This window comes from Podarcis tiliguerta (genome assembly GCF_965153285.1).
Source record: "Podarcis tiliguerta genome assembly, chromosome: 9".
NCBI lineage: Eukaryota > Metazoa > Chordata > Lepidosauria > Squamata > Lacertidae > Podarcis > Podarcis tiliguerta.
In genome coordinates this window covers 13172202-13188238 of record NC_139542.1, presented here as the reverse complement: position 1 = coordinate 13188238, position 16037 = coordinate 13172202, and the positions used below count along the sequence as shown (strand labels likewise).

The 16037-nt window shown below is 42.8% G+C and overlaps 2 protein-coding genes across 10 annotated transcripts in view; both read left to right on the top strand.

The window, feature by feature from the left end:
• The window catches only part of LIN54 (lin-54 DREAM MuvB core complex component), a 35384-nt gene extending 23688 nt beyond the window's left edge, over positions 1–11696 (top strand). For all 9 annotated transcript variants that reach the window (XM_083398333.1, XM_083398337.1, XM_083398340.1 and 6 more), the window contains 6 exons: positions 1935–2026; positions 3222–3293; positions 4442–4544; positions 4705–4842; positions 6912–7114; positions 8359–11696. In XM_083398333.1, coding sequence (XP_083254459.1) covers positions 1935–2026; positions 3222–3293; positions 4442–4544; positions 4705–4842; positions 6912–7114; positions 8359–8560 — 810 coding nt within the window. In that variant the 3' untranslated portion in view covers positions 8561–11696. The remainder of the gene's footprint in view (positions 1–1934; positions 2027–3221; positions 3294–4441; positions 4545–4704; positions 4843–6911; positions 7115–8358) is intronic.
• Positions 11697–13831: 2135 nt separating this feature from the next.
• SEC31A (SEC31 homolog A, COPII coat complex component) overlaps positions 13832–16037 on the top strand; it is a 68881-nt gene continuing 66675 nt past the window's right edge. The window contains exons 1-3 of the mRNA XM_083398199.1: positions 13832–14238; positions 14609–14647; positions 15074–15100. The gene's annotated coding sequence lies outside the window, so the exon portion shown is untranslated. The remainder of the gene's footprint in view (positions 14239–14608; positions 14648–15073; positions 15101–16037) is intronic.

Below are 16037 nucleotides of genomic sequence, written 5' to 3'. Positions count from 1 at the left end.
TCATGGAAAACAGCAGCATCCCCCATGCTCTCCCTTGTAGCCAGATAGTCTGGCAGAGCTGAAAGAAATGAGAGCTTCAGTGTGACTTAATTCATGGAGTTGATGGCCAGGTGGAATTCATTTGGTGCACAGCCCAAGCAGATGATGTATCTTCTGCCAGAAAAAGAGATTAGGAAGAACTTACCCCACCAGCAATTGAAATACAAAGCAGGCAAGAAAGAAGGAGCCTTTCAACATGGATGGAAAGAGGAAGGACCATTGTTAGCCATCATGACAGCTGAGAAGAGATGGTTGCCAAAATGATGCTACTCCGGTTTTGTAAATGCACAATCTCATTCCAGCCAGCTTGGAGGATTCCTTTGAAATAAAAGCTGAGTTCCAACTGTTCCGAAATAAAGCTGAAAATGGAAGATCTTCTTTGCTGGAAAAATCAGACTTCTCTCTGGAGTGTAAGGTTCAAGGGCATTCTAAGAACTAAATAATAGAAGATTGTTGACTGCATGGAGATAAGCGGAAATAATTTTAATAACAGAGAACAAGAGTAAAATCCCTTTAAATACCTTTATGGGGAAATGAGAATGTGGGGTTCTGAATCTAAAAACAATAAAATGGCTGGAAAAGCAAGGGCAACTGATGAAATTTATTTTAGGTATTAACCCACCATCACTATGCCTCAAGGCCATGAAGGTCATCAGAAATTCATCTGGTTAACAAAAGGGTGTTGCCGGGGAGACGTAGGACCTCAGCTGTCTTCCTCTTTGAAAATTTCTCTGCTTCTCCAAAGGAAGCAGGCATGAGGGATTTTTCAGCTTGCAAACAGCTTTCCTAGCTAACGCAGTCCTAGCAGAAACTCGTCTGCAGGTGGTTCCTGTCCCTAAAGTGGAGAAAGTGGTGAAAAGCAGAGAGCTGATTGCACAAGAAGGTGATTTCTTATGGCCAATATGTAGCATGTTAATGGTTTTGTCACTAGAAAAGGTACAAGGAAAAGCTATATAAATTGATATTCCCTCCGCCACTTTTCCAGCTTCACTACCATGCATTCTGAATCAAAATAGGATACTAGTTTTCCATAATTCCTAGTTTTCCATAGATAATTTCTGCTGATACCACAAAATGAGTTCCAGCAGTTCTCTTTCAGGTGTGTGAAAATCCCTATATAGTTTAGCAACATCAAAAAGATCAAAAGAAAAGCGTATGCTGCTTTGACAGGCTCTTTGGCAGGCATAGGCAAACTCAGCCCTCCAGATGTTTTGGGGCTACAATTCCCATCATCCCTGACCACTGGTCCTGTTAGCTAGGGATCATGAGAGTCGTAGTCACAAAACATCTGGAGGGCTGAGTTTGCCTATGCCTGCTCTTTGGGCTATATAATAGTGCAGCTGTGGATGAATTCTAATGGGATTGTAAATGGAAAAACCGCTCTATGTGTTTCCCAAATAAAGTTTTTTCCTACTATTTGTTATCTGACCATAAAACTTAGGCGTGAGAAATTGAAGGCGCTTTGACAACATAAACTTCTAATCAGGTGTAATATTTTAATTTAACTCTCAACAGACTTTTAGTCAAATGGAGTGTTATGGTTCCTGAATTTTTTGATCCTGTCACAAAAAAGTGTGGTGCTATGAGACATTATTGTTATTTTTATGTTTAGACAGGTTTTTAATCTAGTTACAACGGTCCTCGTAGAACAGTGTATCATAAGAGGTGTGAGGCTTCCATTAGCACTAGAAAATTAGGTACACATTAAACATGAGGTTATAATCCAGTTTCCAGGACAAAAGCCCTCCAGTCTAAAAATAGTAGTGAACATCTTCTTCTGACTTCTAATGACGGAATAAAAGTGTTTGGCCAGCTATTTGCGCAAGTACTAATCTGCAAACAGTATGTCATGTACTGACTTCGTGTTCTGACTTTGTGAATTTATTTATTTTTAGCTACAGCAGTCATCCTACGTATCAATAGCAAGCAATGCCAATCTTAGTGGGACATCTAGTATCCAGACCCAAGCCCGCCTGCCATTCAATGGGTGTGTATTGTGTAGATGTGTTTTAAATAATCATTGCACAGCAAACAAAGACAGAGGATTGGGAGAAATATTTGGAGTTGTTTGGTGCTCAGCTGCTGAAGTGGTAGGGCATCTGCCTTGCGTGTAGGAGGTCTCTGGTCTCAGAATATCCAAATAGGGTTGATATTTTGCTTGGTCCTAAAAAGATACTTCCCAACTGTGAATTTTTGCAGGGTTTTTTTTCCTTATGTGCCAACCAGTTACATTTTGCCCTATATGAAACCAGAGTCTTAAAATAGATAAAGATCTTACAGATGTAAAAACAATTCTCTCTACCTATAAAAACTAGCTAAAATTATTTAAATCCTACCCAGGTTCCAAAAGGAAAAGTAATCCCACAAGAGTAAGGCAGGCACATCAAACACCTCTGCACATATTTTTATTCCTAATGAAGAGACTGAACAATCTTGGTCAAGCACATTGTTTCTCATGGTTTGTTTATATGGGGGTAGTACAATAGACCCCAAATATCTGGGCACACTTTGTTGTTACACCTGAAAAAATTAATTTTAGAATGTGGAAGAGTAAGACTTAGGACTGCTTTTTGAAGAGCCCAATACCTCCCCCCCCCCCATGCATGAGTCACTGATATGGGCATGACTGCTTAACTGAAAGGACACAGCCCCAAAGAAGCAACTTTTAGGGAGACACAACAGGAAACAGCCTCATGAGGCCAGGTGAATTTGCTGAGTCTTTACTTTTGGAGTGACTGAATGATCCACTTACAGCTGATGCTCATGTAAAGCAGAATTACTAGTCCCTGACAGACACTAAGCAGAAGAAAGCAATGCCAGAGCAGGTGATCATTCAGGGAAGCAGTTGATAAACCTCTGTTATGCATTGATACAACGGACTTATAGGACAGTTAAACTGATTTGGTTTTTTATCCTGATGCAGTAGCATTTTCCTTCTGGCACCACAGTTTGGGAATTAATTTTCTGATAAGTCATTTGGTGGAACCACTTGATCTGGAGGCACCTAAGATGCTCCTGACCTTGGCTCAGGGTGGGCTAGGTTGTGTAGTCTGAACTGTGGGGAACAGATGGGTCAATGGTCCCATTATTGTTACTGCACATCTCAAATGACGCAATATAGCTAATCAACATTTTGTCGTTTGGGCCAAAAAATGACTGAAGTCATTAAAACTGTTTTACAGAATAATTTCCTCCGAATCGGCAAATCGCCCCAGAAAGCCATGCAACTGTACAAAATCACTGTGTCTTAAGCTGTAAGTATAACTGTTTTACTTTTTGCCATCTTGAAATGTTAAAAGTAAAACCCTGTTTTTCCATCAGCAATAAAGTGCATGCATTACAGCAGAGGTAGCTAAAATCTTATTGGGCTCCCAGCACAGCCACTGGTCAGGGTTGTGGGCTAGCAGCACGTTAAACCCATTACAGATAAAAACTTGTGTTAGAGGGAGATCAAGTAGAGGCCACATTTCCCATATTTAAGGTTGTTATCTTAATCTCACTCTGCGGTAGATACTATCTTTTGCATTTTAGACTTGGATAAAACTTGCGCACTGCTGCTGAGCACCATGTGCGTTATAGGATGAGGCCTCCTTGTGTAGTGATGTGTTCTTGAGATCAAGATATGTGAGTGGGCAAAGAGGCTAAACGATGTTGCCTGCAACACATCCTGGTTGGCTGAGTAGGACGTTCAAGCAACTTTTCAGTATGCTGAATGCAAGCTCCTCCTGGTTCTAATTTAATAGTTACTAAGTTGAAGGGGGGGGCGTGGGGGGCGCTGTGGGTTAAACCACAGAACCTAGGGCTTGCCGATCAGAAGGTCGGCGGTTCGAATCCCCGTGATGGGGTTAGCTCCCGTTGCTCGGTCCCAGCTCCTGCCAACCTAGCAGTTTGAAAGCACATCAAAGTGCAAGTAGATAAATAGGTACCACTCCAGCGGGAAGGTAAACGGTGTTTCCGCGCGCTGCTTTGGTTTGCCAGAAGCGGCTTAGTCATGCTGGCCACATGACCTGGAAGCTGTACGCTGGCTCCCTCGGCCAGTAAAGTGAGATGAGCCCCGCAACCCCAGAGTCGTCCGCAACCTTTTCAGTTGAAGGGGGGAAAGGCCTGCCCTTTCCTTTTCCTTCAGGGCCAAGCCACACCAGCTTTCTTCTTTGTGGGTGGAGTGTTGGAAGCCCTTTCTCTCCAGAGTTGCAAAGCCCCCGTGGTTCTGGCCTTGGGATTTTTTTTCTCCGCGAAACTTGTGACAACAAAGTTTGAGAGTTGCTGTTAAACCCACTTGGAAGGCTGATCTGCCTGCCGTGAGTGTGGTTGGAGGAGCCATGCAACCCCTTGCAATCCACCCTTGTTGTGCAGTCCTTGTGGGCGTTTTGTGTTCAAGCTTCATACGAGATTTCCCTTTCAGGTACTGCGATTGCTTTGCCAATGGCGAGTTCTGCAACAACTGCAACTGCACAAACTGCTATAACAATCTGGACCATGAAAATGACAGACAGAAAGCAATCAAGGTAAAGCTCTTCTCTAAAAACAAAACCAAACCTTGACAAAAAGATTTTTGTCTTTTGTGACTGGATGAAATGGTGTCTGCCAGTTCTTCCTGTGAAAGACTGAGTTTGCGTCTCCAGCACTTGCATGTGGTGATGGATTTCTTTGCATCTGCCTTGCTAGGCCTGCCTTGACAGAAACCCAGAAGCCTTCAAGCCTAAAATAGGGAAGGGGAAGGAAGGCGAGTCCGACAGGCGGCACAGCAAAGGCTGCAACTGCAAGCGGTCTGGATGTCTCAAAAACTATTGTGAATGCTACGAGGTAAGACCCAAAGTCTGCTGTATTTCTCTCCTCTCAGTACTTTTTTGTCACTGCCCTCCCTGGTTCACTCTTGCAGCATCTCCATGGCGGTTCCGTTTGTTTTGTTTTTTAACACACTTATATTAGGCTCAGGGACGCGGGTGGCGCTGTGGGTAAAACCTCAGCGCCTAGAACTTGCCGATCGCATGGTCGGCGGTTCGAATCCCCGTGGCGGGGTGCGCTCCCGTCGTTCAGTCCCAGCGCCTGCCAACCTAGCAGTTCGAAAGCACCTCCGGGTGCAAGTAGATAAATAGGGACCGCTTACCAGCGGGAAGGTAAACGGCATTCCGTGTGCTGCGCTGGCTCGCCAGATGCAGCTTGTCATGCTGGCCACGTGACCCGGAAGTGTCTGCGGACAGCGCTGGCTCCTGGCCTATAGAGTGAGATGAGCGCACAACCCTAGAGTCTGGCAAGACTGGCCCGTACGGGCAGGGGTACCTTTACCTTTTATATTAGGCTCATAAATGTTATGTGAAATACTAATACAGTGGTACCTCTGGATGTGAACGGGATCCATTCTGGACCCCCGTTTGCATCCTGAAGCAAACGCAACCCACGTCTGCTCGTGGGTGGGTCGCGATTCGCCGCTTCTGCACATGCGCGTGACGTCATTTTGAGCATCTGCGCATGCGCGAGCGGCGAAACGCAGAAGTAACATGCTCCTTTACTTCCGGGTCACTGCGGAGCGCAACCCGAAAATATTCCTTCCGAAGCTACTTCAATCCGAGGTATGACTGTACCTCTTCAGTGGTACCTCAGGTTACAGACTCCGCTAACCCAGAAATAGTACCTCGGGTTAAGAACTTTGCTTCTGGATGAGAACAGAAATAATGCTGCGGGAGGCCCCATTAGCTAAGTCGTACCTCAGGTTAAGAACAGCTTCAGGTTAAGAACGGGCCTCCAGAATGAATTAAGTTCTTAACCCAAGGTACCACTGTATCCCTATTTTAAATCCAAAGCTATCTTCAGCCACAGGAAACCTCTTAAATAAAAATTCCTTCAGTGCTTCTGGAAAAGACCCAGGCTCTGACTTTGAAAGGAGTTCAGAGCCAGGAAGTAGCTTAACAAAGGCATTCTGCCGTGTTTCGCTTACTGTGTCACATCCATATAACTTCAAGGGCCTCTTGCAGACTTGACTTCTACCTATATGAGAATGGGAGAACGAAAATCTCCAGTAGCTGAAGGATTATATCCCCTAATTTTGCAGCATAATGAAAGATCAGTGATGCACCATTGCAGATTAGGCAGTCATATTTATCCAGCTGATGTTGCACTGAAAGGTGTGTGCTAAACAATAATCATTTTGAATACATGAATAAATCTGTGATTTTACAACACACAGCAAAACAATACCTCAAAGATGGCCTCTCCCCATATGAACTGATCTGGACCCTGTGAAAATCATCTGAGGCCCTTCTTCCTGTGCCTCTTCCACGAGAGGCCCAAAGGGTGGCAAAATGAGAATGGGCCTTTTATACATTGGCTCCTGATTTGTGGAATGCTCTCCCCAGGGAGGCTCGCCTGGCGCCTGTGTTACATATCTTTAGTGCCTGGCAAAAATTGTTCCTCTATAACCAGGCTTTTAACATTCTATGGCCTTTCTGCAGGGCCTGCAAGACAGAGCTGTTCTGCCTGGCCTTTGGTTTCGACTTAGTGTGACCCTTATGTTTCCCTCCCCTTATGGTTTTGATCTATGGGCTACTATTAAAATGAGGCTGCATTTTAAATTGTATTTTTAACCTGTATTTTAAATTGGTCCCCCCCCCCAAATTATGTTTTTATTGTAAATTTACTGGTGTTAGCCTCCCTGAGCCCGGCTTTGGCCGGGGAGGGCAGGGTATAAATAAAATTTTATTATTATTATTATTAAACGTGTTTCTAGAAAGGGTTTGTTGTTTTTTTCTTTTATTATGTATTTTGTGTTCTCATTTCGTATTTTTATGTTGCGAACTGCGCTGTGAACTTTGGATGAAGGGTGCTCTACAAATTAAATAAATGAATGAATAGGCTTTTGTTTTTCTCCTGTTCAGGCAAAGATCATGTGTTCCTCAATTTGCAAATGTATCGGCTGCAAGAACTTTGAAGAAAGCCCAGAGCGGAAGACGTTGATGCACTTGGCTGATGCTGCTGAAGTGCGAGTCCAGCAACAAACTGCCGCAAAGACAAAGTTGTCCTCGCAGATTTCAGACCTGCTGACAAGGCCAGCCCCGGTGTTGACCAGCGGAGGGGGAAGGTGTGCTTACTTCCATTTTGTTGATGTCATGCAGTCTCTTCTGTGCTGTTAAAAGAATTAGTGCTGTAGGTTGAGAGAAATAGAGGGAGGGCATGGAAATACAGTGGTACTCCGCAAGACGAATGCCTCGGAAGACGAAAAACTCGCAAGACGAAAGAATTTTTCGTTTTCTGAGGTGCTTCGGAAGACGAATTTCCCTAAGGGCTTGCTTCGCTAGACGAAACGGCCCTGCCTCTCGTGTCATGGCTGCATGCACGCACGCTCGCTTCCCCGCTCCTTCGGCTCCCTCCCACCTTCCCGCTGACGGTTGGTGCCTCGCGCCGCTGCCCACCCCCCTCGCGCGCTCCCCTCAGAGAGCTGTTGCCGCCAGCGCCTCTCTGTCCCTGGAGTCGCGCTCCTGAACCCCGCCGTCCTCCAGCAGCCGCGTCGCACGGTGGCCACAACGCGCGGGTGAGTCTGAGCTACCGGCTGCGGCAGCTGTCCTGCTTCTCCCCACCCCTCCCCGCCGTTGTCAGTGTTTAAATGCAGTGGTGCTTCGCAAGACGAAAAAACTCGTACAACGAAAAAACTCGCGGAACGAATTAATTTCGTCTTGCGAGGCACCACTGTAACCTTTGGGGAGCAGAGTGCCTCCTCCTGCCTCACTTGCCTGGGCTCCTATTTTATTCTGCTGCTCCTGCAATTACAGAACAAGTACAGTAGTACCTCTGGATCCAGAAGCAAACGTATCTAGCGACGCCACGTCTGCGCACTCACACGTCGCTTTTCGCCGCTTCTGGGCATGCGCGTGACGTCATTTTGAGCGTCTGCGCATGCGCAAGCAGCGAAACCCAGAAGTAACGCACTCCGTTACTTCCGGGTTGCCGCGGAGCGCAACTCGAACGCGCTCAACCTGAAGCGCATTCAGCCCGAGGTATGACTGTACATAGTACTACACATTAATGGGTGTCTGTACATGCTGTTTCCCTGCCTTTTCCCTTTAGCTTTTAAGGGCTTTAAACCCCTTTAAACCTGGAGGGAGGGGTCTGTGGAAATGGTGAATGAAAGTCATTGTCAGCCTGGATTTATAAAGATTGTGGAGAAAAAGAAAAGCACATTGCTATTCTCACGGAAGTGTGTGTTTGAGGAACTGCATCTGATCTTCCTTGCTTTTACAGATAGATACCTTGATACTTAATTTAGGGGGGAAAGGAGTCTGATTGTCAAGTTATAACGCGCTACGGCTTGTTCTTGTTTTCTTCTAGGTTGCCATTTACGTTTGTAACGAAGGAAGTTGCCGAAGCGACGTGTGACTGCTTACTTGCGCAGGCGGAGCAGGCCGAGAAGGCAGGGAAGTCGAAGGCAGTAGCAGAACGGATGATTCTGGAGGAGTTTGGACGTTGTCTGATGAGAATCATTAATTCGGCAGGAAAGTCCAAAAGCGACCCTTGTGCCATGAACTGCTGACTCTTGAAATGAGCTGTGGTCTGAACAGGACACTAAAAGGCACAGGGACACTTTTTAGTTCACATCAGATGTAGTTTTAGTCCATTCTTAATTTGGTGCTGCTTAGTTTTCATTGGTGTATGTTAATATTGAAGCTTTGTAATGACGTGTACCTTTTTAGCTTAACACTTTTACTTCATGCATATGGCGTGTATCTTTGTCCTCTCAACTTCATGGGACTGCACAGAGTTGTCTGTGCCCCCCGCCCCCTTTTCTCTCTTAAAAAACGTTTCTTCTGGCAATTCTTTTTAAATTATTATTATTTGCAATGTATAGTGTTATATTTTGTATGCAGGTGGGTGGGAAGACATCCGACAGACAGGCTTTCAGGAACACCTCTTTGCAAACCCAGTTGAAATGACATTTGGCCAGCATCACAACACAGATTTTGTTGCAAAAGCAAATAGCAGTACATCCTTGGATAAGGCAATGTGGAAAGGAAGTCAGTTAAAATAAATATTTGCTGGAAAGCAGTAGTTGCCTTGCTAGCCTGACTTCAGTGGGGAAGTTTATTGTGCAGATCTTACTAGTAGTATATATTAAGAATAACACATTATCAGAGCTAGACCCAGAAATATCTAACTATGATATACAAAAAATCAAGGTGAAAATTTATATCATAGCCTCAAACAGCATAAAACAACATTTATAGTAAGTTTTTTAAAAATAATGTATCACTGTAATACATAGTCCAAATTTTAATAAACTGTTTTCATTCAATTTCAAAGAGATTATCAATATGTTGTTTGACAAATTTTAACGTAGCTAGGGATTTTAAAAAACTTTTCTGCTAGGTCCCAAATGTTAGCCAAGCCCCTCTGAAGGATTGAAGGCAAATATCTCTCTCTGTCTTGAATCTAGCTATCCTTATAAGGCAGTAATCAAGTTTTCATGTAACTTCCTGATCTTTTTAAGAGTGTGCTCTTTGAGATATGTGACTATAATTGCCAAAGGATCTTCTGGTAGCATTAATACCACTTATATTCATTGATACCTTACAACTCCCCCAAATCATTTAAGCTTTGTACCCTTCCAGTGCATGAAGTTGGGGGGGGGTGGTCATTTATTGGGTTAATGATGTAAGATGTAAGCAATGCTTGATGATGCTACGTACCCTCTAAAGAGCACTTTGCAATGTGCCACACCTTTTAAATTGATATATGGGTGCAAGGGGAGCATAACTCTTAGTCTATATAAAAGGTTACATGGTTTTGCTCACTGAATAGCCCCAAACCATTTCCCCAATATCCAGATACCAGCCAGGATCCCCAAAGCACATGAGTACTCGTGTGCCTCTTGAGTTTCTCAAACAGCAGTTTCCCCTTCCTTCAGACTCCATAGCAAATTGTTTTGAAGGGGGATTTTGAAAATGAATTTGCAGTTGGCCTGGAGGGGGGAGGGAGTAAAAAAACAAAACCCCTTAAGGGGCAGCTAAAATGGCTCTTTGGATCCCAGCTAGTCAATGGGAATACTTAATGGTTCAAGGGTGTCTTCAAATGACCTACTTGGGTTTTATTTTAAATGTGATCAGTGAGGTGTTGAAGGTTAAACTTCTAAAGATGTGGTGTTTTATTGTGTTTTAGCAATGTGGTAGTCCCCTGCAGATTTGAGGAAGCTGCACTCTGTGGCCACAATCCAACACTTCTTCACTTAATCCCATTGAGTTCGACAGATTTAAGTGCACCTGTGTCTGTTAGATTGTGGCTACAGTGCATCAGACAACAGAGCTTTCCATTCAGAAATTTATCTGAAGTAAACTGCATCTGCCTTGCCACTCGCTGTGTCATTTTGTTTCTGTTTTTGTATACACCTCAAGTTTTAGCTTACTTATTAAAAAGTATGTTTTAGCACTGCAGTGGCCGACACGTCCTAGTAAGACAAAGCTAAACCTCATAATTCCTTGCTGGAACAGAACCCCCACTCCACCTCCCCCCCCCCCATGAAATAGCATTATTTTGGGTGGAGATGCTTCAAAGTGAAAGCCTTTGTAAAAAATATTATTAAACTGCTAAACACACTTGCATGGTTTTCTAATGCAGCAAATGATTCAATCATTCTAAGTTTCATGAATGGATATAAATCTCATGCTTGAATTAGCAAGCACTTGCTATTATCTTAGTCTGCTCTGTAATACGTCAGTTCTTTACCCCCAAAGGGACAGCATAGAACTGTACATATATATTTTGTTTTGTAACTGTGTATGTATACACATAGCAGGCTGGCATATACGTACACTCAACCCTGAAAGGGAAGCTGTTTTTCCTTTTACCAGAATTGTTTTATGAGTAGAACTCTTGACTTGGAGTCAAAAGTCAGTGTGTTACCTTTTCAGAGTAGATGGTGAAGCTCACCTTTTTACTAATTCCATAAGTGTCCATACAATAAGAGATGTATAAATGTAAATTAGTGTAAGTGGATAAAATAATACTTGATCAAGTTATTTTTTTGAACATGCATACTTTGATCTAGAACTAAATATGTGTTTAATTTTGTACATACTCTGTGTCTTATTCTAACTTGCACCTTTTGTGATGTGTATTTATAAGTGTGCAGAAAACCTTTTGTGAAGTTTGGATTCCGGTTGTAGATTATGTATGATGGAATTGCGTGTAAAAGATATGAAGAAGGTGCAATCAAAGATGTACTTTTCTGTCCCCCACTCCCCCCCCCTTTAGAACAAGCTCTTTCCTGTATTTAGCTTGGTTCTTACCGTCTTCTTACTCTTGCTTTTGTGTTTTTGAACATGGTTCCCTGCATGAAACTGCTGAACAAGTTAGTTAAAATTAACATCAAGATACTGGGAGGAATCTACAAAACACTCGTGCAGTACAATGTCCCCAAATTAGTGTTTCTCCTGCATTTCCGGCATGATTGGAAAATGCCCAGCTGGAATGCTTTTGTATCATACCCATTGTCAGCAGATTTTGAGAGGGGGAGGGTATCGGGGATTAATTTTCTAGTTCTGGTTTACATCTAAAATAGATTGAAATTTATATTTACTAGACCTATTCAAAGAATACACTTTTCTATATTGTAAAAACAAATGTCAGATAAATCACAAAGGAAAAAAATAAAAAGTTTATACTATTCTGTACAAGTGAATGTTTGCACTTTTTTCTTTGATAAGAACCTTTACATTCCTCATTACTACCAGGTTTTATTAGCATGAGGGCCAAAATGAGGCAATTTCCTTGAGAAGAATTTGTCCGAGCTTAAAATGCTTTATCATCTTAAATCCTCAGTATGTTCAATGTAGAATTTCTTCTCTTTCCTCCCCAGCTGTCCTCTTCCCATACAGTTTTCCATTTTCTCTGTTGAACAGGACGTAGCCTTGGTTTTATTTGATTCATCATTTGTTCCCCATAATTCACTGGCAAGTCATGTTCCTTCTCGCTTTACAACATTGCAAAACCATGGCATTTCGCTTAGCCCTCCTATCAGATGTCAAATAGATAAACAATTACATGACTTTCCATAGACATCTGAAGGCAGACCTGGATCAAGAAGCTTTTAATGTCTGTTGTTTCGTTGTGTGTTTTATATATTCTGTTGGAAGCCACCCAGAGTGGCTGGGACAACCTAGTCAGATGGACAGGATGCAAGTAATAAATTATTATTATTAATATCCCACTCTGGGTGGTTTGTGAGAGCCACACTCACCATCAACATTGGACAATACTGGTGTGCTTTGGCACAGGCCTCAACTCTGCTGAAGGTGAATGAAGATGCTGCTGCTGTTTTCTTCTGTCAATGAAAACTGATGTTACTACAGGGCTGAGGATATAAAACAGGAATGCTCAACATCATTAAAACCAGGCTGTTTTGTGTAGTCCTCAGAGGTAAGCATGCTGTGATAGCTTCATAACTTCATGCACTTTAACGAACAGCCATGTTGCAGGGTAACGGGAGAAAGAAGGCTGTACGTTGTTAGGAAAGGGCACACATTTTTTATAATTGCATTTCCCCTCTGAATTTTAGCCAGGCATTTGGCCTCTTCCCAATGGGAAGACCCATCAACGTCCTCTCCAGTTTCTTAAGTCCACAACTTGACTGCACAGCCAAAGTCTTACGTGCAGCGGCTCCCAGTGCTTTGTAAACATTGGCTGGATTCTCCAGGAGTGGAAACATTTTAGAGAAAAGTCATTCTACTAACTTATCACTGATTTTCGTTGCACCATCATGTGGAAGCAAGCCCTAATAAGCAGGAAGTGTTCCTTTCCCAAATACTACACTACTACAAGTTACAGGGAACCAGGCAGAGGGCCTTCTCGGTAGTGGCACCCGCCCTGTGGAACACCCTCCCACCAGATGTCAAAGAGAAAAATAACTACCAAACTTTTAGAAGACATCTGAAGGCAGCCCTGTTTAGGGAAGCTTTTAATGTTTAATAGGTTATTGTATTTTAGTGTTCTGTCGGAAGCCGCCCAGAGTGGCTGGGGAAGCCCAGCCAGATGGGCGGGGAATAAATTATTATTATTATTATTATTACTTTTATTATTATTATTATTATTATGACACGGATATGAAAGGAGTCCTGTGCAACAAGGCATCTCATATGATTTCTCAACAGCCTGTGAGGTAGGACAGGCTGAGAGAGGCTTTGGCTGGCGCCACCTCCAGGTCGTACACGTGGGGAGCTTTCATGGGAATTCAAGCCCTGGTCTCCCAGGGTCAGAGTCCGAAACCGTAGCCACTAGGCCATACTGCTTCCTTCCTGGACGTCACAGACTTCTTATAATAATATTTTCCCCCACTCCCTCAGGCTGAGCTCAGAGCGGCGTCGCTCTAGGGCTCCGCATCTTTGTAGTGAGAGCCCTATCGAACGGAAAGCACGGGTGGGTTTCGCAAACCGCCCGCGTCAAGGAGAAACGTACACGCAGGTCTACTTCTTTCGTAGCTCTACGTGCTCGCCACCGTTCGTTGAAAGGCCGTTCAAACCGCCGCCCTCTCGGATTCCGTTTTCCTTACTGGCTCCCCTTCCTTGCCTGAAGCCCTTTCTGATTGGCTCGCGTTCCCTCTCCGTGTGTGTATATATAACCGTTCTTCTCATTGGTGAGTTCTTCTTTAAGGCTCCGTAATTCCGATTGGTTGCTTTTCCTTTCTATCATTCCAAAAACGTAATTCACCCGCGTACCGGAAGCGGAAGAGGCTGTCAGGACCCAATCAAAAGCAGCGTAGGCTGAGAGCCAATGAAAGCACGGCCGCGCTAAGCGCGAGGTTGGCTATACCCGCGTGCTTTGGCAATTGCATTCCTTTCGGGTTTCGTCCTTGGTGGAGTGCGGGTCTCTGCGTAGAATATGGGGGGATTTGCAGTAGCTTTGTTCATTTAACGGGGTGGGCGGACGATTATTATGACTACTGTTGTTATTTTCCTCTCCCCCCTTTAAATGTATTTAAAATAAAATTAAATATATTAATTTAAATATATTTAAATGTATTTAATTGCTACTAATTTGGAGTGAGAGGCATTTGAAAATTGCCGGGGGGGGTACCCAAAACAATTTTTTCCAATTTATTGGGGGAAGGTGGGGACCCCCACTCCGTTTTCTGTAGTCTTTTCCAGACCTTCAGGCTTGAAAGGAACTTTTCACTGTGATGAGGTGGGTCCATTTCTGGTTAAGGGAGAGTCTTGCTAGTATGTACTGTGGTTGCTTTCTTGTCATAACTCCCCACCACCCCAATCCTTCAAATTTTGTCTTTGTTGCAACAGGAGATAAGTTAGGAATCATCATCATTTCTCATTTATTTATAAGTTATTATTTATACCCCGCCCATCTGGCTGGAAGAAATTACGGTACTTGGCACAAATTGCCTGGCAACGTTCATAACCAAGAAGCCATAACTTCCTATGACAGAACTCAATACTGGAATATTAGTGCTTCTGGTTATTCAGTACAGTGGAGGCAGCAGTGAGACCTCTGTAATGTTGCTTGAAGGTGCACCCCCACTTCTGATAAGACTTGCAGGTAGTCTTAATATGTGTTTTACGTGTCCTTTTTTGTTTTGCAGAGGGACTTCATGACAGCAAGGAGTCCCAAACTTCTTGAGGTATGACTGTTGCTCTGAACAACATTTGGCATAGGTTTTGTACTTTTATATTTTGAGGACTTGTTTTCGCCAGTGTCATAAAAAATGTTCATTTTCCTTGTTGACTTATGGAAGTTTTAGTACAAAGTAGTATCCTTAAAATGTGTGGAATCTACTTTTTTAAAAAAGCTCCCAAATTGAACATGATTGCATGTAGACTTCAGCATCAGTATTGTAGGTTTCTTTTTCATTTCTGCTGGTACTTGCCTCGTGTCCGGTGATTAAACCTTTTTTTGCTGTTCACATCATGATTTGCTGTGATTACTATTCTTGAAGATGAGGACACAGGATTTAAAGTAACATTTCAGATTCTTGAACATTGTATTTTCTATATCTCTAGCTATCTTTTGGGATTTACTTAATTATAATTCATTTTTCTGCTTTCAGGCATAAAGAATCTTCCAGGATAATCAGGTAACATTTAAAGCATTTGTGAAAATGGCGAAATTAAGAACTAATACTCATGAACCTCTTGTCCATGCAAGTAGATCTGAGTTGCAGGGGGGCATGGTTTGTCATTCTACAATCCTGTGGTCTTGGGTAGCTGAAAAAAGTGCTGCTGTGATCATACTGTATTTACCGTATGTTTTCCTATTAAAACATGGTGTCCATGTGAACATGTACTATTAGGTTTGCTCAGATGGGTAGAAACTATTGTGCAAATCAGCTCCAGTAAATATTCTAGATTTTGTGCATAGTTGACACAAAAAAGTTTTTTAGATATTTGCCTGTTATATAATGTTTGTACCCTGCTCTCTTAAGTATTTGGAACAGTGTATGTATAGTTCCCATATAGTTTTCCCATATAAGCAGCTTTAGCTTCAGCTGTAGAATTGCATAATGTGCTTTTATTTATTCTCCCACCTCCCGGTATTTTTTAAAAAATAGATAGGTGTGTACCACAGTGAGCATGCTAGAGAGGGAAGTTCATTTTTAACAGTTGTGTCCAAAATTAAGTCCTGAGCTCTTGAAATAGGGGTTACTAATTAAAAGCCATTTCCTGTGTGTTTTGTCTTGAGAAAAATATGAATTCCTGCTGGATTTTTGGGTGGTTTGGATATTTGCTGTCTTGATTTCTGTGATATTATTCACTTATGTGGAGGATCGAGTGGATAAATGTCCAAGGGAAAAAGGGGAAATATCCAGAGATGGAAAGAAGTCACAATTCCGACTAAGGAAGAGTAGCAGATAAAATGGATGAATTGTGCTGGAATGGCAAAACTTACAGGAAGAATTAGAAACCGGGAAGAGGCTGGTTTTAATAAATAACAGGGAAAGTTTATAGCTTACTTGAATTTTTTTGTAAACAATTACATACATTGGTAGGTTTGACACAAAACCTGTACAGTGG